The sequence below is a fragment of the Sphaerodactylus townsendi genome, linkage group LG08, assembly GCF_021028975.2.
Source record: "Sphaerodactylus townsendi isolate TG3544 linkage group LG08, MPM_Stown_v2.3, whole genome shotgun sequence".
In the NCBI taxonomy this organism is placed as follows: domain Eukaryota; kingdom Metazoa; phylum Chordata; class Lepidosauria; order Squamata; family Sphaerodactylidae; genus Sphaerodactylus; species Sphaerodactylus townsendi.
The window spans coordinates 82002274-82024810 of NC_059432.1; the positions used below are offsets into that span (position 1 = coordinate 82002274).

Consider the following 22537-nt stretch of genomic DNA (forward strand, 5'->3'; position numbering starts at 1 on the left):
GAAAAATGGGCACCCATAAAATACTCAAGAGTAGATTTTTCAATAGGAAAAGGGAAGAGGAAAGGGTTAAAAGCCCCCTTAAAAAACAAACCAAGAAGTTCTTCCTTTGAGCCATTCCTCCCAACTTAGTTGCACGTAGCTAGAAACAGGGTTAAAAAAAATCAATTTTCTGTAATTGTCAAGTAATATAATTCTCTTTTAACTGGGAGAGTTTGTCCTAGAGGAGTGAATTCTCCTCTGGGCTTCTGTCCAGGTTATGATAAGTGTCAAAGTTTTAATTTGCTGAGAGATAAATTAGGATCAGGTAGAGATTTAAAAGGCTATTTAGAATAGATTATATAAAATTCTCAGCTAGAAAGCTGTAATGAATGTTCATTCTTATACTTCTAGCAGCTGTAGCAGAACATTGTGACATAATAAAAGATTTATACATTGCCTTTGAGTAGTGGACTTTAATCACATACTTGGCTAAACATCATATAAATGGTATGTTGGAGGTGTTCACTCATTAACTGACTGATAGGTGATGGGAGATAAAATTCTATTATACAACAAAGTATATGAGGAATGATAAGTAGGAATACTTCCAATATTGTTATCTGAAAAATTTTCCTCAAATTTTGGCATTTCCACAATAAGATATTTGTTTTTTGCTCCAGAACAGACAACATCTGGTAACCTTCCTGTGATCATGTTCTTTAGTGTAGGCTGCAATCAAACCTCTCAACAAAACATTAATTAAACTACGGTTTTCTTAGTGATGGATCCTCATGGATGGTTGGATCCTGTAATTTGTCAGCAGAAGGTGATGATGACTGCCCATCTTTTCCAAATGTCCTTCTTTTCAGATCTCTAGGACTGTTGATTTCTGGGGCTGAAGGTCCATATAAACTAATACCTATGTGGAATTGGGAGGGGGGCAAGGTGTGAGGAGGAAGGGGATGAAACTGCCCATCTTGCTTTGTCAGTTTGGCCATAACATCAAGAAAAACCTCCCATACTTTCCTTCCCACTTCCATCTTCAATGTCATTGATTCCCAGAATCATCCTTAGTTATTGTAAGGATTACCAGATATTTAATTTGGGCAAATCAGGACAGTGTTCCTTCTCATTCTAGCACTCTATTATCACTAATAGAGACAAACAGACATTGTTTTTATAAAATGTGAAAAATTCTCCAAATATACAAGCATCAGTGCCGAATTAAGAGATTAAGTGATGTCAATGGTTGTTCATAGGATGGCCCTTATACACATGGCTTGGACTCAAGTGAACTCATAGTAAAACAAATATTTATTCCCTACCCTCTTATTTCAGCTGAAGGCAAAACAGCAACTATCTTGAACTGATCACATTTATTCACTATTCTTGGAAATAAGCAAGAATTTAGAAGTACATAAGCAATCACTTGGGTGGAGGGGGAATGGACATATACACATAAATAAGATGCACTATGGGAGATACACAATATATTGAAGCAAAAGAATACTGTACATTAACATTTGAGAGACAAACCGTTCAAATTATAATTTTTTTTACTCACACTTTAAAAAACCCTTGACTTTTAAAAGAAATATATCCAATATTAAGGCCTGATCCTAAACACCATGAAATCAATGGAAATTATGTCATCCACTTATGTCAAAGTCAGCAGGATCTATCCTCCTTGTTTGCCTCAATAGGCACTTCAATTATATATTAATTTACAAAGTTTACCTTGAATACTATTACAAAAATGTCAAACATCAACTCAAGAGTATGTTTCAGCAGGAACATAACAGAGAATTAGTTTAGTTATCCATGCACAAAATAGGGAGAAAGCTAATTCATTCAGTTTAGGAATAATACATTCAACTAGATTCCTTTTCACAACACAGACATTTCATACTTCATTTTTCTGTAATGGATATATAAAGTTTTACATCTTTCCTAAATCTACTGAGAATGCTGGCACTGTTATGTTGAAGAGAAATTTGTCATTGCTTAACACTTTGTATTCTGTTTGTAACAACCACAGAAGTTCATCTGCATCTGGTAAAAGTACACACTATTTTAAGATTAGAGTTTCTAAAGCTGAATGTACATTAAAAGGTAAACCATGAATTTCACAAATTAGTTCTTTAAAATATTTCCCCAAACTAAAAGCTGCAGAAGACTTGTTCTTAAATAATCTACAGAAAATTCTGGAGCAGCTGACAATTTAATTTCTTACACTTTCTTCATCTTAAAAATATTTGAGTTAATTCGGTAGCCTGTTCCTTTTGAAAAATAATCCGAAAAACCCTCAAACACCTGAAGTAGTTACAAATCTTTTGTTTTAATCAGTGTGACCAAAGGTTTGTCGTCAGGGCTGTAATCTTCATAAGTAATTGGGGTGGCATCATACATTGCAGGCCGAGATTTCTTTCCAAACCTGAAGACAAAAGCGAAAAGAAAAAAAGATACAGTGAACAAAACAGCTGGCCAGTAACACACGAAGAGTGTTGCAGTTCTGACTGACTGACTCATTGTTATCTCAAAAACAACTTTCAGATATTATTTCAAAACTCTGCGTAAGTATCAAACATTCATGATATAAACATCTATCAATGCTTTTCATAGATTCAAAGTGCTTTCCCATAAACTGGACTGACTGTGGAAGCCTACACAATCAACACACCAGTCCTGACTCTTCACATTGCAGGTATAAATAATATAGAAGCCTTCACCCGAAACTCTACTGGGACAGTCAAGATACAGGCTTACCATCTGCAGCTTTTAAGAACTAAACCTATACCTTCCCCTTTACCCCAACAAACCTGGCATGTCGGATAGAGGCGATGGCACTACTGAATTCACTGTCAATACTCCGGCAGTTGTAGAATTCCTCATATGCTGGCCGAGAAGAACCCTGATATTCAATACGGCTGATGCGACAGATCCCCACGATTAGGATGATCAGCATCAGGACAAACGCTACGCACAAGGCTCCAATTATGATGTACAGGGAATGCCGTGGCATGTTTGTCAAGCTCTCGGCCATGTGCCCAGACTTCCACTGCAGATCTGAGGACAAGGGGGAAAAAAACATTCGTTTGCATTCATTATTTTTAAGCATTCTCACTTTCAACATTCTTGGTTACCAGCGTATATTCGTTCCCTTCTAATTCTAAAGTTCTTGTTTGGATCAGATCTTCCTTATGGTACAAAGAGGGGGGGGGGGAACTAAAGACCATCTTGTATTTTCTCCACAATGTGGGGTGGCATCTGTTTCTAAGCCTGTCCCCACTTGCCTCTCCTCCCAGCCCCTGGTCCAGTTATGCTGCTTCTATTCAGGTAAGCCCACACCAAGAATGTCCATGCTCCTTGAGAGACTGAAAAGCTGAGTTAGAGTATGTAAGTCTATAACTTAGTATAACAATGAGAACTCATTAGAAACCATGAATGCAAGTGCAACAAACAACAAAGCCACCAAATGCCTAGGGGGGGAAATGTCAAAAAAATGATGTAGCAACTATGGCTGCGCAGCATTTTTTCCAGTACTTTTCAAGTTAGTATTTTTTTAAAAAAACAGAATTTTTTGAAAAGGCTGAAAAAAACTGCACCTCTCAACAACCTGAGTTTGCGCTGCTGGAATTGCTGCATGCTGCCTCCTGTTGCTGATTCTGCAGCAGGGAGGGCCACACCCACACCTGATAGGTAACAGCTGCACTGGAGGAAGGGCTGTTCAGGCAGCAGCTCCATAAGAGACTTCCAGCTCAGAGGCCAGTGGCACAAGGACACCACCCATTAAAAAGCCCATTTTGGGCCTGGTTGGGGATAAGGGTTGGCTTGTGCTGTGGGGTTTTAGTGAAGTTACAGGGTTTTGTCTTTTGGGGTGGGGGTGGGGGGGGTGGGGGGGGGGAGAAAAAGATGAATGATCTCCCTTTGATCCCCCTGGCCTGGGTTTCTCTGGACTGGCTGCAGGGCCTATGGGGTATAGAAATGAGGTAAGGATGGGTGGCTGACCTGGGGTGCGGTGACCTGGGGCGCTCTGACTCAGGTCAGAGGCTGCTCCAGCTCCCCATTTCCTGCTAACAGGTACCTGGGAGCCTCAAGTGCTCTACACTCTAGGGAACCGGCATGTAGTTGGTGCAGGGGAACCAGCAATGGAGTAATGGTTGGGGGACATTTGCCTGGGGGAGAGGAGAGGGAGGAGTGTGGAGGCAGGATCTCAGTGGTCATGGGCAAAGGGCAATATGGGAGAGGGAGGCAAAATAGTAGTGCAAAGTTGAGGTTAGATGTTTGAAGGCTATCACGCCTTCTGTTTTGCTCCCCAGCTCTCAAATCTCAGAGAGCCATGTTGGCTAGCCCTCGGGTTTGTGGGTGCTGTTGGTGAATGCCAAGTCAGTCAAGAATAAAACTTCTATCATCCATGACTAAGGTAAATGGAGGCTGCAGGAGGCTGCAATGCACATGTTATAGAGATGCATGATATTTGTATGCATAATTTTCATTTTATCTGTCTGTACTCTACTGGAATAGGCTTTGACAATAGTTTCATATTGTAAACATTATCAGTGCGTGACAGCAGTTAATATTCTTCATTATGATCCTCTTCTTTCTTAAGTCTAAAAACCTTTTCAATATAATATTTCACTAGTATTTGTTTTAATGATATCTGCTACTGTTTTCAAAACAGTATCTTTCAAGTATTTTGCACAGACTAGGACGTAAGTTTATGAAGCGCAATACCTCTGCTTATCAATCTGGAAAGATCTGACTAATCTCTGTTCAAGTCACAGTAGCAACCTCCCCTGACCAGCCCAAAATGATGAATGTTCTACCATTAGTACTGTCTAGCTGCAGCTGTGCCTGCAGTTGAACAAATATTTGTTGTTGTTACTTGAAAAATTACTGAAGCTACTGAGAATGCTAGAGTCTCTGCTTGGAAGTCACTTAAGAAGTCGGCCTATGTACTGTCAAAGGCTTTCATGGCCGGAATCACTGGGGGGTTGAGTGGTTCTCTGAAGATGCCAGCCACAGATGCAGGCGAAACGTCAGGAGAAAATGCTACTAGAACACGGCCATACAGCCCAGAAACCACACAATACCCCACTTCTGCCTATATTTTCTAGATATTGAGTGACAGATTTGCCTCATGAGAAATACAGTGCATTGGTTATAAATGCACATGTAACTGTGGACCTGCATACCTGAATATTGTTGTATTCAGACATCACAACAAATCTGTTTGTCCATTATCGGCATGAAACATAGCATGTTCCAATATCTGTATGCTTTGCCCAGTGCATAGTGTGCAACTGAAAGTTTCCTAGTATAGGAAGCCTTCCAATTCTAACTTGTTATGCTACCCAAATGCAAGTACCCATGCAAATTGAAGTTTATTTCTCCTCCACAAATCATGATTAAACCTAGAATGTTATGGCAAATCAGAGTCTGACTGAAGGCATTGCAAACCATGACACTTTCAACTTTGCTCTGCATATGAGGGACTGAGATTGTGGGAGTACAGCAACAAGCTGTGTTCATGCCAATTATGGGCAGAGACATTTCATGACATCTGAATATGGTCTCCATGCGTTGGCTGACTCACCTATTCCCAAATGCATTAATGCCAATGGGCCTAGAAGAGTATAACTCTGTTTAGGATAGCACCAGAGGTGTTCCACTAATAACCTCATAAAAATAGAATATATTTATGTTATGAATTAATACAAGTGAAAAAATGGTTTCACCATTTCTTTGAGCTTTTTTTGTCAAGATAATATTTGTACCACCTGAAAAAACAAGGTAACTTTAAAAAACTAAACAAAACATTTTTCACATATTCTTTTTGCATAGTGTCCTAAAGAATAAAGCATTTAACAATTCTGTGTAGGCTGATGAACGGAATATTTTAAGGTAATCTGTGTCCTAATAAAGACAACAGCCCAGCTGTGAGCTTTGTGTTTCAATTCTGGAAGGAGCTTTGAGATGCTTTTTGGAACAATAACAACAAAATTAGCATATTGTATCAGTCATGCAGAATGTGTTCTAGATTAAAATTGCTCCAGGTGTGAGTCCAAAGTAGTCTATGAAGCACAGTGCCCTGTATTTATCCCTGTTTCACCCATCACAGTTTTTACAGTGTTGTCCCATAGAGATCATGTTATTTTCACATTCAGTAAAAGAAACAGCTGGGAAAATATATGACAGCTTGTGCAAGACATTTCATACAAATTGGCTCATAAGATACCCTGACCTGGATTACCTAGGCTAGCCCCATCTCATCCAATCTTGGAAGCTAAATAGGGTCAGCCCTGGTCAGTATTTGGATGGCATACCACAAGGACTGCTAGAGTCACTATGAGAGGCAGGCAATGGCAAGCCATCACTGAATATCTCTTGCCAAGAAAACGCTATGGCAGTCACCATAAATCTGTATGATGATGCAACAAAAAACCCCATAAAATTGCTGGATCCTTCAGACATTTTTAATAAGAATTTTTCCACTTTTTCTAAAAAGTGAGTTATTTTGTTTTCCACATGTAACAAAAACAATGCAGACTATTAATAAAACTTAACATTTCTTTTTCAGAATGTGAAACTTTAAAAGAATAAGTTCTGAAAAGATTATCATTCTTCTGATTTTGTTTTACAGATTTTGAAACAGAAGTCCCCAGTGCTTCAAAAAGTTAGATGGAAAGAAGGCGGAAATGTTAGATTATCTTTTCTTTTGCTGTCAGACACATTTCTACAAAACACAAGAGTTAAGTCTAATTTATAAATTATATTTTAGTTATTACTTGCAGACTAGTATTGCCTGTTATCTGAAACAAGAAACTATCCCCCTAGTTGATGACAGTAGCAAGATAAGAATAAAAATAGTTCATTGCATTGAAGTGCGTACTACTAATATACAGAAATAGAAAACACATCAGTGAGACTTACAATTCTATCAAAGAGTATTCCATACTGATTTGGAAAGACTAAGCACTGCTACTGAACAGTACCAGCACACACAAAAAGCCCTGTTTTCTGTCTGGCAAAACGAAACAGATAGGCTGGTGAATCTTTGTCCCACATTCAACTGGTTCTCTGTATTTCACACCGAAAACTATGTTCTTTGTAGATTTAAATTTTGGATGCATACCACATCATCTTTAATGTGCAATAAAAAGTATCTGATTGCAGATATCTGCACCTTTTCAAATAAAGACAGTAAATTAAATAATAATGCAATAGTATCAAAATATGAATGGAATACCTTTCTAAAGGACAATGGACATGTCTCAGGATATTGAATTCATTTGTTCATCTTGCCAACCACCTGAAGAAGCTGTCAATCATTTGAACTTGCCTGTTTTAGTTATAAATCTTATTTCATCCAAGACATTGTCAAAGTCCAGTCATTACATGATTTTGCCATGCAAAGAAAACTTGAAACAGCTTTCATAATGTACAGTATTATATCCTAATGTTTCCACATTAGGTTATTAATAATCTAATGACCAGCTGTCTACATTATAGTGGGTGGAATATACTACAATATAGTGGGTGGAATATACTACAATAAAGAGCAGATCACACTGGTATGGAAACTGCCCATAGCATGTGTCACTCTTTGCTGTGGCCTCAGACCAGAAGTCATTTACACTTCTGGATAAGGGTGGCCCTCCCTGGCCATCTGCATTACATATATGCTCTTAAATAGTTCATACAATGCTTTGTCAGTGCCTGCTTTAACACCTCTGTGTCTTCCCAAAGTGAGGAGTTCCTTCTCCCATCCCTCCTTTCTCCCTGTTGTCCTTTTAAGTTTCTTTAGAACCGTGGTGGCGAACCTTTGGGACTCCAGATCTTATGGACTACAATTCCCATCAGCCCCTTCCAACATGGCCAATTGGCCATGCTGGAAGGGGCTGATGGGAATTGTAGTCCATAACATCTGGAGTGCCAAAGGTTCGCCACCACTGCTTTAGAAAGTCCTTTTCTTGGTTCTTCAGGGAAGAATTTGATTGCTGTCCAGTAGTACCTCCTCTTCTGATGACTTCTTCCCAGCTGGGAATTGGCTCTATCAGTGTCTTAGGTTTCTCACAACCTGCTTTTCTTACCTTTAACTGGCCTCTGAGACCCTTCCTCATTTCAACATCTTTCACACTTTCTGGAACCTCTCAGCTACCAGCCTCCTTGGCCTCTCTCCAAGCTGCTGGCTTTAAATCCTGCACTCAGATGACAAAATCATGTTCTACTTTCCAGGACACTGCATCACTTCTGTTGGTTTGCCAGCCACAGATTGTTAAATTATTGACTGGTGACATGTTATGAGAAATAATAGAAGGCAGTTTCTGTCTTTTTGGAGGTGATTAAGATAATCCACAAGCCATATTCTGTACTTCATGAAAACTGTAAGCAAAATCTCTAAAAGTTCTGCACCTCAACTGGTTAAGAAGTCTGGAGGGACAGAGATTATCCCTGCACCCTGTTTCTGTCCATAGCAAATCCAGATACCTTTCTAAGCACTGTCTCTGCCTCTGAGACTCAATTTTGTCTTTAATGGTTTACTGACAAACTGAGAAAGTTCAAACTGATGACAAGCTCCCCAGAAACTTTACAGTTTGACCTAGAATGTCCTATACTGCAAATAAGGCAATGCATATGCTCTCAAATAAATGTGAATAGGACACATCTGAATTAAAGCCATAGCTTTTGTGTCTACATGGAGGAAAGCCTCAACCACAGCTGGACAGAGAATGAAGTTACCATTCTTATTATGTAGCCTTTTAAAGGTCAGAATAAATTACATGGGGAAGATCTCTGAAATAATTTCATGCTATAGCCACACTTTATTTGAAATATCTAGTATCCACCACAGCTTCACATGGGAGAGTCTCATTAGGAGGTATCTTTGAATAAGGTCTACAGAAATATCCATGCCGTTGTAAATGAATGTAATGTAAATCATGCTTTCATTAGCCATAAAACACACATTTCACCCAAAATTTCTTTGAAAAAACCTTTGAAAAATCCCCCCAGCAGAACAGAGAAAAAAGAATGTCTCATACGAAATTGCCCTATTATACCATCTTTACCAGAATGCTAAAATGGAAACAAAACATCAATACATACGTATTTCACAATTTGCTCCAACCCAACCACGGGGACAATGGCAAGTATACCCATTGGGCTGGTCTATGCATATTCCTCCATGATGACAGGGGTTACTTTCACAGTCATTTATATTGACATCACATTCTTCACCTTAAAAAAAGAAAGGAATAGAGTTTTACATTATACAAACACTTCTAAAAAGGATACCTTCATCCCTTTCTATTTCAGGCATCAAAAATCAATATGTTATTAGCAACACAATGTAACAAAAATCACTAAAAATGTTTATCACTCATATTATTCACAAAGCAGATAATCAGCACACATAAAGACCAATTAACCTTTTCCTGGAAGCAACTGTTGCTACCACAACAAGTACTTCTTATTCATTCATTCATTCATTCATTTTTATCCCAGCTCTACACCCAAAGGTCTCAGGGAAGGTTACAACATGGAACTCATATAAATCATAAGATCAAATACAACTAAAACAATTACAACATAAAACCAATAAAACCTGTTAAAAGATTCATAATGGCCCTTTCCACCCAAATCGTTTAGTAAGTCTCCAGAACGATTTCAGTTCCTCACATTTTACTATGATGTTTGTCCACATTACCTCCTCCAAATATTTCTCTTCTTTTTTTTTGCTGATCCATTGATTTGATGGCTTATCAATCTGTTGAATCACTGATTCAAGTAACAGTGGGTTCACTCACAAGTAAATTGACCCACATGTAAGAAAAAATGTGTGGGAGAGAGGAGTGATAAAAAAGCTCAAAAATATAAAATGCACAGACTGATAAAAACCAACAGGCAAAGCGGGAAGGAGTGAGGTAACACAAAAGGAGTGAGGCAGGGACGTAGGTATAGATTTTTTTATGGGGGGGGTCGGGGGGCCACACCCCTACCTGCCCCAGGGCATGGCCATGCCTCCCTAAGCCCCGCCCCTGGCCTAGTGCTTATAAAAGCAGCTCTCCGAGGTCGGGGATGGCAGACTCCCCTGCCCCTGCCCTGCCCTGCCCCTCCCCTCTGGGCTGAGCCATAGAGGAAAAATGGAGCCTAGTGTGAAATCTGAGTTTTGCCCCCCCCCCCCCCCCCAGGGCAGCCGCTGTGATGCAGGAATCCACCCCCAAACAGCATCACTTTCAATGGTGTTTAAACTAGATCCACCTTAAAGAGAGAATCTGGGGTCCCTAGTTAAACAACATTGAAAGTGATGCTGTTTGGGGGTGGATTATCCCCCACCCTGAAACAGCATCACTTTCAATGTGGCGTAGTGGTTAAGAGCAGGTGCATTCTAATCTGGAGGAACCAGGTTAGATTCCCTGCTCTGCCACTTGAGCTATGGAGGCTTATCTGGGGAATTCAGATTAGCCTGTACACTCCCACACATGCCTGCTGGGTGACCTTGGGCTAGTCACAGCTTTTCGGAACTCTCTCAGCCCCGCCCACCTCACAGGGTGTTTGTTGTGAGGGAGCAAGGGCAAGGAGATTGTAAGCCCCTTTGAGTCTCCTACAGGAGAGAAAGGGGGGGGATATAAATCCAAACTCTTCTTCTTCTTCTAAAATGAGGACCTCAGATTCTCCCTTTAAATCCATGCCAAAGGGGGTGGATTTAAAAGGAGAATCTGGGGAAATTTGGGGGGTGCCTGCTGTGTCAGGGGTGCAGTTGTTAAGCTAGAAGCACCAAACTTTCAGGGGTATCCTTTAGGAGTCTCTTCCTAATGATACTCACTCCAGGTTTGGTGAGGTATGATTCAGGGGTCCAAAGTTATGGACCCTCAAAGGTGTAGCCCCCATCTTCTATTAGCTCGCAATTGGAAACAATGGGGGATGGGGGCACCCCCATTGGGGAGTCCATAGCTTTGGACTCCCCCCCCTGACCAAACTTCACAAAACCTAGATGGTATCAATAAGAGACTCCTCCTGATAGTACATCCAGGTTTGGTGAAGTTTGGTTCAGGATGTCCAAAGTTATGGACCCTCAAAGATGTAGCCTTCATCTTCTATTAGCTCCCATTGAAAACAATGGAGGATGGGGCACTCCCTTTGAAAGTCCATAGCTTTGGACTCCCTGGACCTAACTTCACAAAACCTGGGTGGTATCAATAAGAGACTCTCCTGATAATGCATCCCATGTTTGGTGAAGTTTGGTTCAGGGGGTCCAAAGTTATGGACCCTCAAAAGTGTAGTCCCCATCTTCTATTAGTTCCCATTGGAAACAATGGAGGATGGGGTCACCCCCTTTGGGAGTCCATAACTTTGGACCCCCTGAACCAAACCTCACCAAACCCGGGTAGTATCATCAGGAGAGTCCCCCAAACAATCCCTGAACTGCTAGCCCAAACAGTGCGCCCCCTGAAGGCCAAAAACCAAAAAAGCACTAAAACATTTTAAAAACCCACAAACGGAGGGGCGGAGCTTCGGACATGAATGGGTGCGGGTTCAAACCTGAGAACCCCCCCCCTCTTACCTACGTGCATGGAGTGAGGGACACAAAAATGGTGAGCCAGGCTCCAAGGGGAAAGTTGAGCAAGGGCATAGGGGCTTGAGAAACAGGCTGGTTTTTCAGCAGGAAATTTAAAATGTTTAAAGAATACCTCAGTGCAAGGAAAGCTGTTTGGAAATATTTCAATCAAAAGAACTGTCATAAAAGGGTTTTCAAATATGACAGATTAAAAAGAAAAGAAAATGTTTTCAGGGAAAATGAAGTGTGGAACAACATGGAGGAAACCATTTATTTTAAAGTCCCAGAAACATTTTAAATGACTTGTGAGGAAAAGGCCACTTCTACAATAAAACCTATTAAAATTCATAATATTACTAAAATAGTAGGAAGGAGAAACCATTTCTTCAGGCTATGGCCAGGGAAAATAAGTGTGTCTTTTCCAATCTTCTGAAAACATATAAATAATATTCTTGATGCACTTCATGGGAAAGACCTTTCCATTGGGTCACCACTCAGAAAAACCCATCTCAAGTCACAATGTTTTCTATCATTGAAGGTGGTTGTACTATTAGGGGGGGCTTTGTCTGCAGATCTTAAGGCATGGCCAGGTCAATATGTTAACATAATAAAGGAACACAAGTATCCAAAGTTTGCATAGGAGTGAACAGTATGTACAAAGCATCAGGAAGGGAGATGGGCAATATCTTGCTTGAAAAAGCTGAAAAAAATCTGGACTGTGTTTTTTCCTCCTCTGCTTGCAAGTACAAAGCCTAGGTGTGGCCAGAGGTGCAAGCCAATTAACTAGTTGCATTCTTGATCTGACCATTGTTATCATTAAATGCTTAGGTCCTTCTTCTAGAACCATGCTTAGGTCCTTCTTTTTGTGGGCTTCTTTTGAATATTCTGATAGATTAAGGGGACTAGATTTGGTATTGCCCAAACACAGTAATTTTTTTAAAATAAAGAACTATGTAAGCAATTTGTTGTGGACAGCTCTGTAGTGAATTCTAGCAGAAAGAACAATTCCTTTGTGCATCTGTTACAGTAAACTATTAGACCAAAAGGATTCATGTGGATCAGGTCATTTGATAGAACACTTTCTTACATTCACCTGTGTTGTACTGTATTTATTAGCACTACAATGAAATACCATTAATACCATTTTAAAGTGTAATGTGAAATATCTCATATGAATATAGGTCAGTTCTTCAGTCACATAGTATAATGTGCAGGTGGCAATGCATTTACTTGACAATTGCCTCCTTTTGTACACTCAGATGAATAACTGTCCATATTATGGAAGATACAAATTACTTGCCTGTAAATCCAGGGGCACAGATACATGTAGCATTTAGCCCTTCGCTGTCACAAGTACCGCCATTCTGACAGCTGATGTTAATACAAGGATCTTTGTACAATTCACAATGCCTGCCTGAGAATGGTAAGACAGAATGGATGTTGTTAACATTGTTCAGACTGAAGAGGGGAATCAAAATATGAAACCTTTCTATTATATCAAAAGAAGTCAATGTTTTTCATGAAATGATCATATGTATTCTTGTTCTCAGTGAAGCTGCAACAGTGCATGGTCAACAAGATGAGCCATCAGACTAAGACAAGAGGCACACATTAATATGAAACAATTTGGGTTTGGTTGTCTTACAACTAGTGGAAGAAGTCTGACAAAAGAGAAAAAATCACCCGGGTGAAGTTGTACTTATTCTGCATTATCCCTCCCCTGCCCCAGTCTTGGGATGCTTGAGGAGCAGTGGTCAGTCGTGCCCCTACAGAGCAATCCTATCTAATTTCAATAGGATTTTGAAGGGTATAACTTTATTAAGCTCTGGACTGGATGGTCTAGGCTAGCCTGGTCTCAGAAGCTAAGCAGGGTTGGCCCTGATTAGTACTTGAATGGGACAGAACCATGGAAGTCCAGGGTTAGTACACAGAGGTAGGCAATGACAATCCACCTTAGTTCATCTCTTGCCTTGAAAACCCCATATAGGTTGGGAACCCACACTAAATTTCCATATGCACAATGTTCCTAGCACAAACAGAAGTGATAAAATAGCTCCCCATGCTCTTCTTGCACTAAGTGATAGAGCCTGGGACCCTATTATTCTTTTAGTGCATGTAAGATATAGTGCAAGATATTTCTTCTGATACTATGTAAAAAACAAACTAGATAAAATTACGCAACCATCTTTTCAACATGCTATTACTTCACATGCACATTTCCTTAAAGGGGTGTTAAAATGCTAACTGTTGCTTCACTCTTTGCACTATTGCTTGTGCAAGCAAAACTGTGCAAAGTACATTTTCGTTTCTACTACCATATCACTGAATCCAAGCCACAATTTTTCTGTCTGTGTTCACATCAACAATTTATGATGTGCCCCCTAAAAAAGAAAAGTGTACTTCTATCCACTCAAATAATTCAACACATTATTATTTTTTAAATTGATTTTCTTTTGAATGCTTGTCCTGCACATTCAAGGAAATTATTTGCCTTTTTCTCTTCAGAGTAAAAATGAATAGATCAGAAGTGACTTCTGATTCTAGTCTAGTTAAATGTATTGCTCTATCAAAGTTTATGAGATTAAATGAAGTGGCTGTAATTAGAAAAAAAGCCCTTTTCCTTCCCTCCAAAACATTTGTAAAGGTATCCAGAGAAGCAGGAAGGAGCTGGCAACATAGAACAGGATAAGGGGGAGGGCATGGACAGCAGGCTGGCTGTGAGTAGAAGGAAGTGGTCTGGGGCAAAGTTGTGCTCACTGGAAAACCTCCCCACTCCAGCAGCCAAACAAAATTAAATTTGTGGTACAAGGGGTCTCATTTGCTACAGGGAGACTAGAAAGTGTAAGCGGAGTTTGAGGAAATATGTCTGTACAAGAAATCTTGGTGTGGCAGGCAATTGCCCCAATTGCACAGCAGATGCCTTGTGCGTAATCAGTCACTGTCTGCACAAAGCCAGATTCAGTAACAAGGAGAAAGACTGTCAGCAAAGTCATCCACTACAGATGGCATTCCCAGATTGCAAACCAACTTCATAATTTGTTTTTAAGAGATCTCTACATAATATTTCATCAAAAATGCCTAAATAAACCATGTATTAGAAAGAATTACATTTATTAGCTGGGTTTACATTAAGGAACAAACTCACCAACTGTATAGCAATACATCTCTCACCTTCGTATTCAGCAAGACACCCACATTTATAGCCATTGACAAGGTCTCTGCAGGTGGCACCATTTTGACAAGGGGCTGAAAGGCATTCATTATACTCCTCCTCACAATATAGGCCATGGTAACCTAAAATACACAATAAGGAAAAAGTGAAAAAACAGAAGTGTTCCTTAACAGATGGTAGCAGCATTAGTATTACAAATAGGGCAGAAATGATTTTAAGATGAAATGGATAGCACTAAACATATACTCTTTTAATATAACTTTGCTACTAAATGTACAGAAAAGAGGTGGGAACTACCTTCTAAAATCAAAACTACTTGTACATTTGACAGGTTAGCCTTAGAAACTAACTTCCTGCTTTAGGATACAAACAAACTGACTAGATGGTCAGAATTTATTTTTGCCCTGCAATGGTTTGCGTACTACAGAAAAAAGTATTAGTCAAATTACTGATGATTAACACCGCAATATCAAAATTGGATCTGATGCTCATTGTTCACAATATAAAGGACTACTCATTAATGCTTGATGAGATGGTAGATAACTGGCATGGCTGAGTCCAAATGGTACAGTAGAAAGCAACATTATAACATGGAGAAACAAACAATAAGTACAAATTTGATCTATCAAATCTTGGAGTTGCCCACCTATTATCTCACCAAGTATCATTTTGCAGAGTAAGACGCTGATTACCCATTTACATAACTGCTATTACGAGCCCATTGTATTTTTGTATACATTGTATTTTTCATTGCACACAGCAATTTGTTCTGACGAGTATCAAGAACAAATGGAGTTACTTGGTCCTTTTACTATTTCCATTCTTCCAGCAAACTCTTCCCATATTTCACTTCTGTCAACTAATGTACAGCAGCTGTATAACAATATCTTCACTCATTTCCCAGAAGCCTGTGAGGATCTCTTTAGAGGTTCTACTTAGGTAGATATTGTGCTGCAGCAATGATTGGTGAATTATAGTTACAAGTGGGAATCCACAAGGACTTGTGGCAGGGATCTCATTTTCCCCAGCCCTACTGTTTCCGCTTTTCCTTTCTTCAAAGTCTCCACAGCCTCTCCATTTTCTCTAATTTTCTTCTCCCTTTCCCACCCAACACCAAACCTAAATGTATCTGCCTTTGCCTAGGCAAACTATGGCCCAGTTGTGTGGTGCTGGCCACTTGCATGGTAGGGAATCCTCAAGGACTTGGGAGGGCACCTCACTTCTCCCTGTATCCTCCTCCTCGTATTATTTCCTCTCTCCCTCCTCCTGGCAACCCCTATATCCTCTTTTCTTTCCTTATCTCATTCTCTCCTCAGCCATTCACCATCCTATGTTTCATCTGCCTCTCATCTTCAGCTATATTTATCATTTATCTACTTCATTTGTATCTCACCTTTTCCACACTGAAAACCAAAGCAGCTTACAATTTTCTTTGTTCCCGTCCTTTTTATCCTGACAACAACCCTGTGAGATAGGTTAGGCCGAAAGTATGTAACTAGCCCCAAATCACGCAGTGACCTTCCACAGCAAAATGAGGATTCAACTTAGGTCTCCCAGACCTTATTCTGAAGCTCTAACTGCTACACCATACAGACTTTCATAGGATGGCTACTGTTGCAGAGTAGCAAGCAACCAGGCCTAGGCAAATCACACAAGCCAGGTGACATCAAGTCATCCAGTGATTGCTGTCAGATCTGGTCCCCATGAGTCTTCCGTCAAAGGCCAAAACACCTCTGGGAAGCACCCTGCTCCCTCCCCCTGCCTTTTGCTGACAGAAATCAAGTGACTGAATGCTGAGGTTGCCTAGCAATGGCCACTAGGGAAAACCATTTGTTAAAGCTACAGGCACTCCTTTTATCACTTTGGGTTTCTTAAAAAAACACCTATTTTTTAGATTTCAATTTTTTCTGGAAACCTGGGGCATTTTTCAGGTTTGTAGAAAGATTTGTCTCGCCCATTCACAGCTCCAAACCCTGGATTTCAGTATCCTTAGATTTGGCTGATGTTGCTATTAAAATGTACAAGTAAGGACCTGCAATACTCACAGGGGATCCCCCTTCTCCCTCTTAACTTCAATCTCCCAAGCAGTGCCATCTTGGAGGGGGGAGGGATATCCCTGCAATTATCATGGCTTACAACATACGATTACAGCCACTGTCACAAATTTGGTGCAACTTCCAGTCTCCACTGTCAGGCTGCTTCTTTCCCACCTACCAATCCCCCCACTGACATCGATTCAAGCCCAAAGCAGCTACGGGCCAACATTGCCAGGCTGCTGTGGCTCCCAAAGCCCCTCTACCCTCATAGCTGATGGCAGCCAGCACAGAACAGATCTCACTCATCCCTCCCCCATCACTGCTGAGACTTTGACAGAGGTAGGTGGATTTCCTGCGCATGCATAGACAATGATTTGGGTTGGGGTGTGTGTGTGTGTGTGTGTTAAACCTCCCTGTGTAATTTTCCTACATTCTTCAGATTTTTCTGTAAGCCTGGGGAGTCCCCCAAGCTTGGAGAAAAATCTCCTTTATCTCAGTGCAGTCCTGATCCACAGATGTATAGTGTCCACAGATCTGCCCACACTTGAAAAATAGATATATTGTACCTGACAAGATGCCAGATTTCAGCTGAATATCCCCCACTTCACTGAACTAGAAAGACCTTTTACTGTACATCCTAGATAACTCAAAACAATCCAAGCACATACATCAAGTCACAGTCTGTTTTCTAAATGCTTAGCCAAGTAAAGCATATGGAAATCTCACTTAGATCTGAAAATTTCATGTGTCAGCTTGAACTCTCAGTTAATAGAAGAAGCCCCAAACATAAAACAACCACCTGTGCATTACTGGTTTCAACATTCATCAGTAATACGGCTTGGATCCCAAGGTCTTGCTAGAAGATACTTCTGTTCAAGAAGAGAGGGTATTGCAATTTCATCCTGCTGCAGGGAGGTCCCAGAGAGAGTGGGAGGGTGGCAGTCAGGGATTATCCACATAAACATTTGGGTAGAAATGTTTCTTGCTTCACAACAGAATCTTTGAATTTAAGCTCATTACTAATGAAAATCAAAATCTGACAAAGATGGGTTCACACACAGGGTAAGTCATATAATGTTTCACTAAGAAAAGAGCCAATTCCAGTGGTGTTAAAGGAAATACTACGAAGATCTTTTCTCCACCCCACCCCCCAAATCTTTGGACCCTTCAGATCTGAATGATTATCCTGTCTAATTAGCAAGGGAGGGAGGCAAAATGCTTGAATGAGTGGTACAGCCTCAACGCCAGGTAATCCTGGATGATTCCGAATTATCTAGACCTTTTTCAGTTGAACTTCTGACATGGTTCTGCTTTGACCACCTCAAAGAGATGATCGTCACTGTACAGATAGCACACCTGTCTGAAGCTATTAATACTATCTAGCTAGGACAGTACTGAGATGCACTGATTTGCATCTAGTCTTCCCTGGGACAACAGTTTCAGAAGATGCTGTTGAGAAATTTCTGCTCTTCCCTTTGACCATTGGCCTGTAGGATTCCATGTTCCAGAGATCATCTGGAGATTTGATGTAGTGTCATCAGTTTGTTGAAGGCACGCATTTCTGTCTTTCCTTTCTCTCTCTTTCAAGTAAACACTGAAAGCCCTTTCTTGGGACCTAGATAAAAAGAGCTAGATGTGTGTAGAGGGGGGCCTGATACTTATGCTGTTGGTCAGAAATAAAGAACCAGAGTTAGGTTTACAACAAGTATCTGAGGGGATTACTGCCCCCCTCAGCCAGTTTGTGTTTTACCAGCGGAGTTATAAGAGCAAATGTTCTGGGAAGTACTGACCCTGTAATATTCATACTAGATTACTATTAGGGTTGGTCAATACCAGCCAGATTTGTTCCAATTCGGATTCGGCCCAGATTTGGATCAATGGGTTCGGATTGGCTGAATTCCGAACCTTGCAGATTCGGACTGGGCCGAATCTGTGGGAAAATCCGGGATTTTTGGGGTGTTTTTTTATTTTTTGGGTGTTTTCCACGTCTCGGCCAGCAGGGGGCTCACTTTTTGACATATTAGCACCTAAATTTCAGGGTATCACCTGGAGACTGTCCTTATGCTACCCCCCAAGTTTGATGAGGTTTGAATCAGGGGGGCCAAAGTTATGCACCTTCAAAGGGGGTGCCCCTATTTCCCATTGTTTCCAATGGGAACTAAGGAGATTGGGGTTACCCGTTTGAAGGTCCAAACTTCACCAAACTTGGGGGGTAGCATAAGGACAGTCTCCTGATGATACCCTGAAATTTTTTTTTTGCCCCTGAGTATAACCTGTCAAAAAAGTGAAGCCCCTTTAGGTACCCCTGAAATTTGTCCAAGATTCTCTTGTTCTACATTTACACAATCCATTGCTGTCAATAGGGGAATTTCTGAAAGAAGGGGGGGAGTGCATGGTGGGGGTGCATTCTTAAGGCTAGGCAGCACCAGACTTTCAGGGTAGTCACCTGGAGACTCTCCTGATGACACCCTAAAGTTTGGTGAAGTTTGGATCAGGAGGACCAAAGTTATGGACCCCTCAAAGGGGTGCCCCATCCCCCCATTGTTTCCAAATGGGAGTTAATAGGGAGATGTGGTTACACCTTTGAGGGTCCATATAACTTTGTCCCCTGATCCAAACTTCACCAAACCTGGGTAGTATCATCAGGAGAGTCTCCAGATGATAATACCCTGAAAGTTTGGTGCTGCTAGCTTTAAACATTCTGGTTTGTGTTTTCACCGCTCACTCACTCCAGCAGGCTTCATGTGGAGTGGAGGGGTGAAAAAACATAAACCAGAATTAGGTACCTAAGCTACGTAGCACCAAACTCTTCCAGGGGTATCATATTGGAGACCTGTCCCTGATGATTCCCCCCCAGGTTTGATGAAGTTTGGATCATGGGGGCCAAAGTTATGGGACTCCCAAAGCTTTAGTAGCCACTATTTTCTATTAGCTCCCATTGGAAACTAATAAAATAGGGGCACCCTCTTTGAGGGAGATCCATAACTTTGGCCCCCCCATGATCCAAACTTCACCAAACATGGGGCACCATCAGGACAGTCTCCAGATGATACCCTGAAGGTTTGGTGCTGCTACCCTAAGAATACGCCCCCTGCAGACAAGCTCCTTACCAGAAATTTCCCATTGACAGCAATGGAATGTGTAGATGTAGAACAAAGAATCTTGGACAAATATCAGGGGGTGCTTGCAAGTGCATTTTTGGACATATTGGCACCAAAATGCTTCAGGAAGTATCATCAGGAGACTGTCCTGATGATACCCCCCCAAAGACTGGTGCAGTTTGGTTCAGGGGAGCCAAAGTTAGTTGGACTCTTCAAAGGTGTAGCCCCCATGCCCTATCAGCTCCCATTGGAAACAATGGGGGGATAGGAGCACCCCTTTTGAGGGTCTACACCTGAACCAAACTGCACAAAGCTTGGTGGGTACTCATCAGGACCGTCCACCTGATGATACCCTGATAATTTAGTGCCTATACATCTAATGTAATATGTGTCCTTATTGCAGGCACCCCAGAAATTTGTCCAAGATTCTAGTGTACTGCCCAGTGACTTAGCTGTATTGCTGAATCAATGGGGAATTTTTGGTAGAGGGCTGTGAGGTGCACATTTCTGAAGCAGTATGGTCACAAAAGGCTTTCCAGGGTATCTTCAGGAGAGTCTCTGGATGACACCATCCAGGTTTGGGAACTTTGCTTCAGGGGGGTTCAATTCTATGGGACCCAAAAAGGGTAGGGCTCATCTCCCACTGCCCCCTGAAGCAAAGTTCCCCAAACCTGGATGGTGTCATCCAGAGACTCTCCTGAAGATACCCTGAAAGTTTTGTGGGTTTACCATGAGAATTGTGCACTCCACAGCCCCTCTATCATGAAATTCCCCATTGGACTTAGCCAATGCAGCTAAGTCACTGCAGAACAAAAGAATCTTGGACAAATTTCTGGGGGTGCCTGCAGGGGCACGCATTTGTAGAGCTATTAGTCTGTACCAGTAAGCCTTTCCAGTGGGTATCATCAGGAGACTGTCCTGATGATACCCCCCAAATTTGTTGCAGTTTGGTTCATGGGGGCCAAAGTTATGGACCCTCAAAAGGGTAGCCCTCATCTCCTTAGCTCCAATTGGAAAGAATGGGGGATAGGGGCACCCCTTTTGAGGGTCCATAACTTTGGCCCCCCTGAACCAAACTGCACCAAACTTGGGGGGTATCATCAGGACAGTCTCCTGATGATACCCTGAAATTATGGTACCGATATGTTTTAAAATGCACTCCCTGCAGGCCAAAACGCGAAAAAACACCAAAAAAATAAAAACGCAATTCGGCTGGTGATCCGAATCTCATGGATTCGGATCTGATGGGATTCGGACAGCTCAGATTCGGCCCCTGCTCGTCCGAATCTGTCCGAATCAGTGCAAATTCGGTCAAAATCCAGATTCGGACTGTCCGAATCTCCAACCCTAATTTACTATTAAAAAGACCCTACATGAAGCTACAAAGTGGGCTTGCAATAGGTCCCTCTTAGCTGTGGTCTCCAGATTTCAGAACATGCACAACTTTCCAGAAATACATGAAGGCTGCTTTATTTCAGAGGGCATTTGGTGATAACCAGGTGAACTGACTTTCTGACATGACACTGGTGTCTCTATTGCTGTCTCCTGTCTTTTATTACTGTTTATTGCTGTACTGTCAAAGGCTTTCCTGAATGGAATCAACTGGGTGTTGTGGGTTTTCTGGGCTGTGTACAGTGGTGGGATTCAAATAATTTAACAACTGGTTGTTTACAAGCACCATTTTAACAACCAGTTCTGCCAAAGTGGGGCAAACCTGCTGAATCCCACCACTGGCTGTGTCACTGTGGTCTGGTAGCTTTTACTCCTAACATTTTGTGTGTATCTATGGCTGGCATCTTCAGAGGTATGTCACAGCGAGATGTACCATGAAGTGTAGTGTTTTATTGCTGCTTTATAATCTGAGAATTTGTATAGAAATCTGAAGCCACAGAAATTGTTCTTAATTGCATGATTTTTTTAAAAAGTCATATTTTAATTACTCTCAATATATGCACATATCTGAATTATATATAACGGGAAAAGCTGAATTATATATAACTGAAAAAGCTTTCCTGCATACTAAATATTCATTGCTGGGAGCAAACACTCTGAATTATATGGTAAAAAAATGACTGTTTTAATAATTTGTATCAACCTGTTTTTGTAGACTATGCTATATCTTCTTTATCCACTAGAGGGAAGCTTCCACCTATCACACTTTTTAAACTTTCGTATCTTCACCCAGCTTGTTGGAAAAAAAATGTGAACTCCCGATTTCCTAACGACAGTTGAAAACCAGATAATTATAAGAATGACCTTAAGGCTATTACCAATAAATACAATTAATTTGCATTTTAATTTTCATATTCCTTAACTGTGCTCATTTTGAAACTGCACATTTAGAAAAAAAATTTAAAGCATCTGTGCCAGTGTGCAACTGTTCCTACACATACACAGTTCTCTGTGCAGGAGGGGAGATCTTTGCATATACTGAATGAATGCAGAAAGTGATCAAAGACAACCAAGACATAGATTACTGCTACTAATAATAAAGGTCTTAAACAAATCTACTGACAGAGATGGTGGAGAAAGAGACAGCAAGGAGGCAGATTTTGTGATACTGTTGGTATAATTATTTCAACTGGTATTACTGAAGTACTGGAATCCCTTAGTTTACAAAGTCAATGAAAAAGCAAACATTATCCCAGCCTTTCCTTTGTGCTTGTTCAGCAGCTAAACTGTAACGGGT

The 22537-nt window shown here is 41.0% G+C and overlaps 1 protein-coding gene across 1 annotated transcript in view; it reads right to left on the bottom strand.

Annotated features, from left to right (window-relative positions):
* Positions 1 to 1340: 1340 nt before the first annotated feature.
* DNER (delta/notch like EGF repeat containing) overlaps positions 1341 to 22537 on the bottom strand; it is a 181273-nt gene continuing 160076 nt past the window's right edge. Inside the window, exons 9-13 of the mRNA XM_048506096.1 lie at positions 14711 to 14833; positions 12840 to 12953; positions 9088 to 9219; positions 2799 to 3045; positions 1341 to 2413 (exon numbers count right to left, since the gene is read on the bottom strand). Coding sequence (XP_048362053.1) covers positions 2302 to 2413; positions 2799 to 3045; positions 9088 to 9219; positions 12840 to 12953; positions 14711 to 14833 — 728 coding nt within the window. The 3' untranslated portion in view covers positions 1341 to 2301. The remainder of the gene's footprint in view (positions 2414 to 2798; positions 3046 to 9087; positions 9220 to 12839; positions 12954 to 14710; positions 14834 to 22537) is intronic.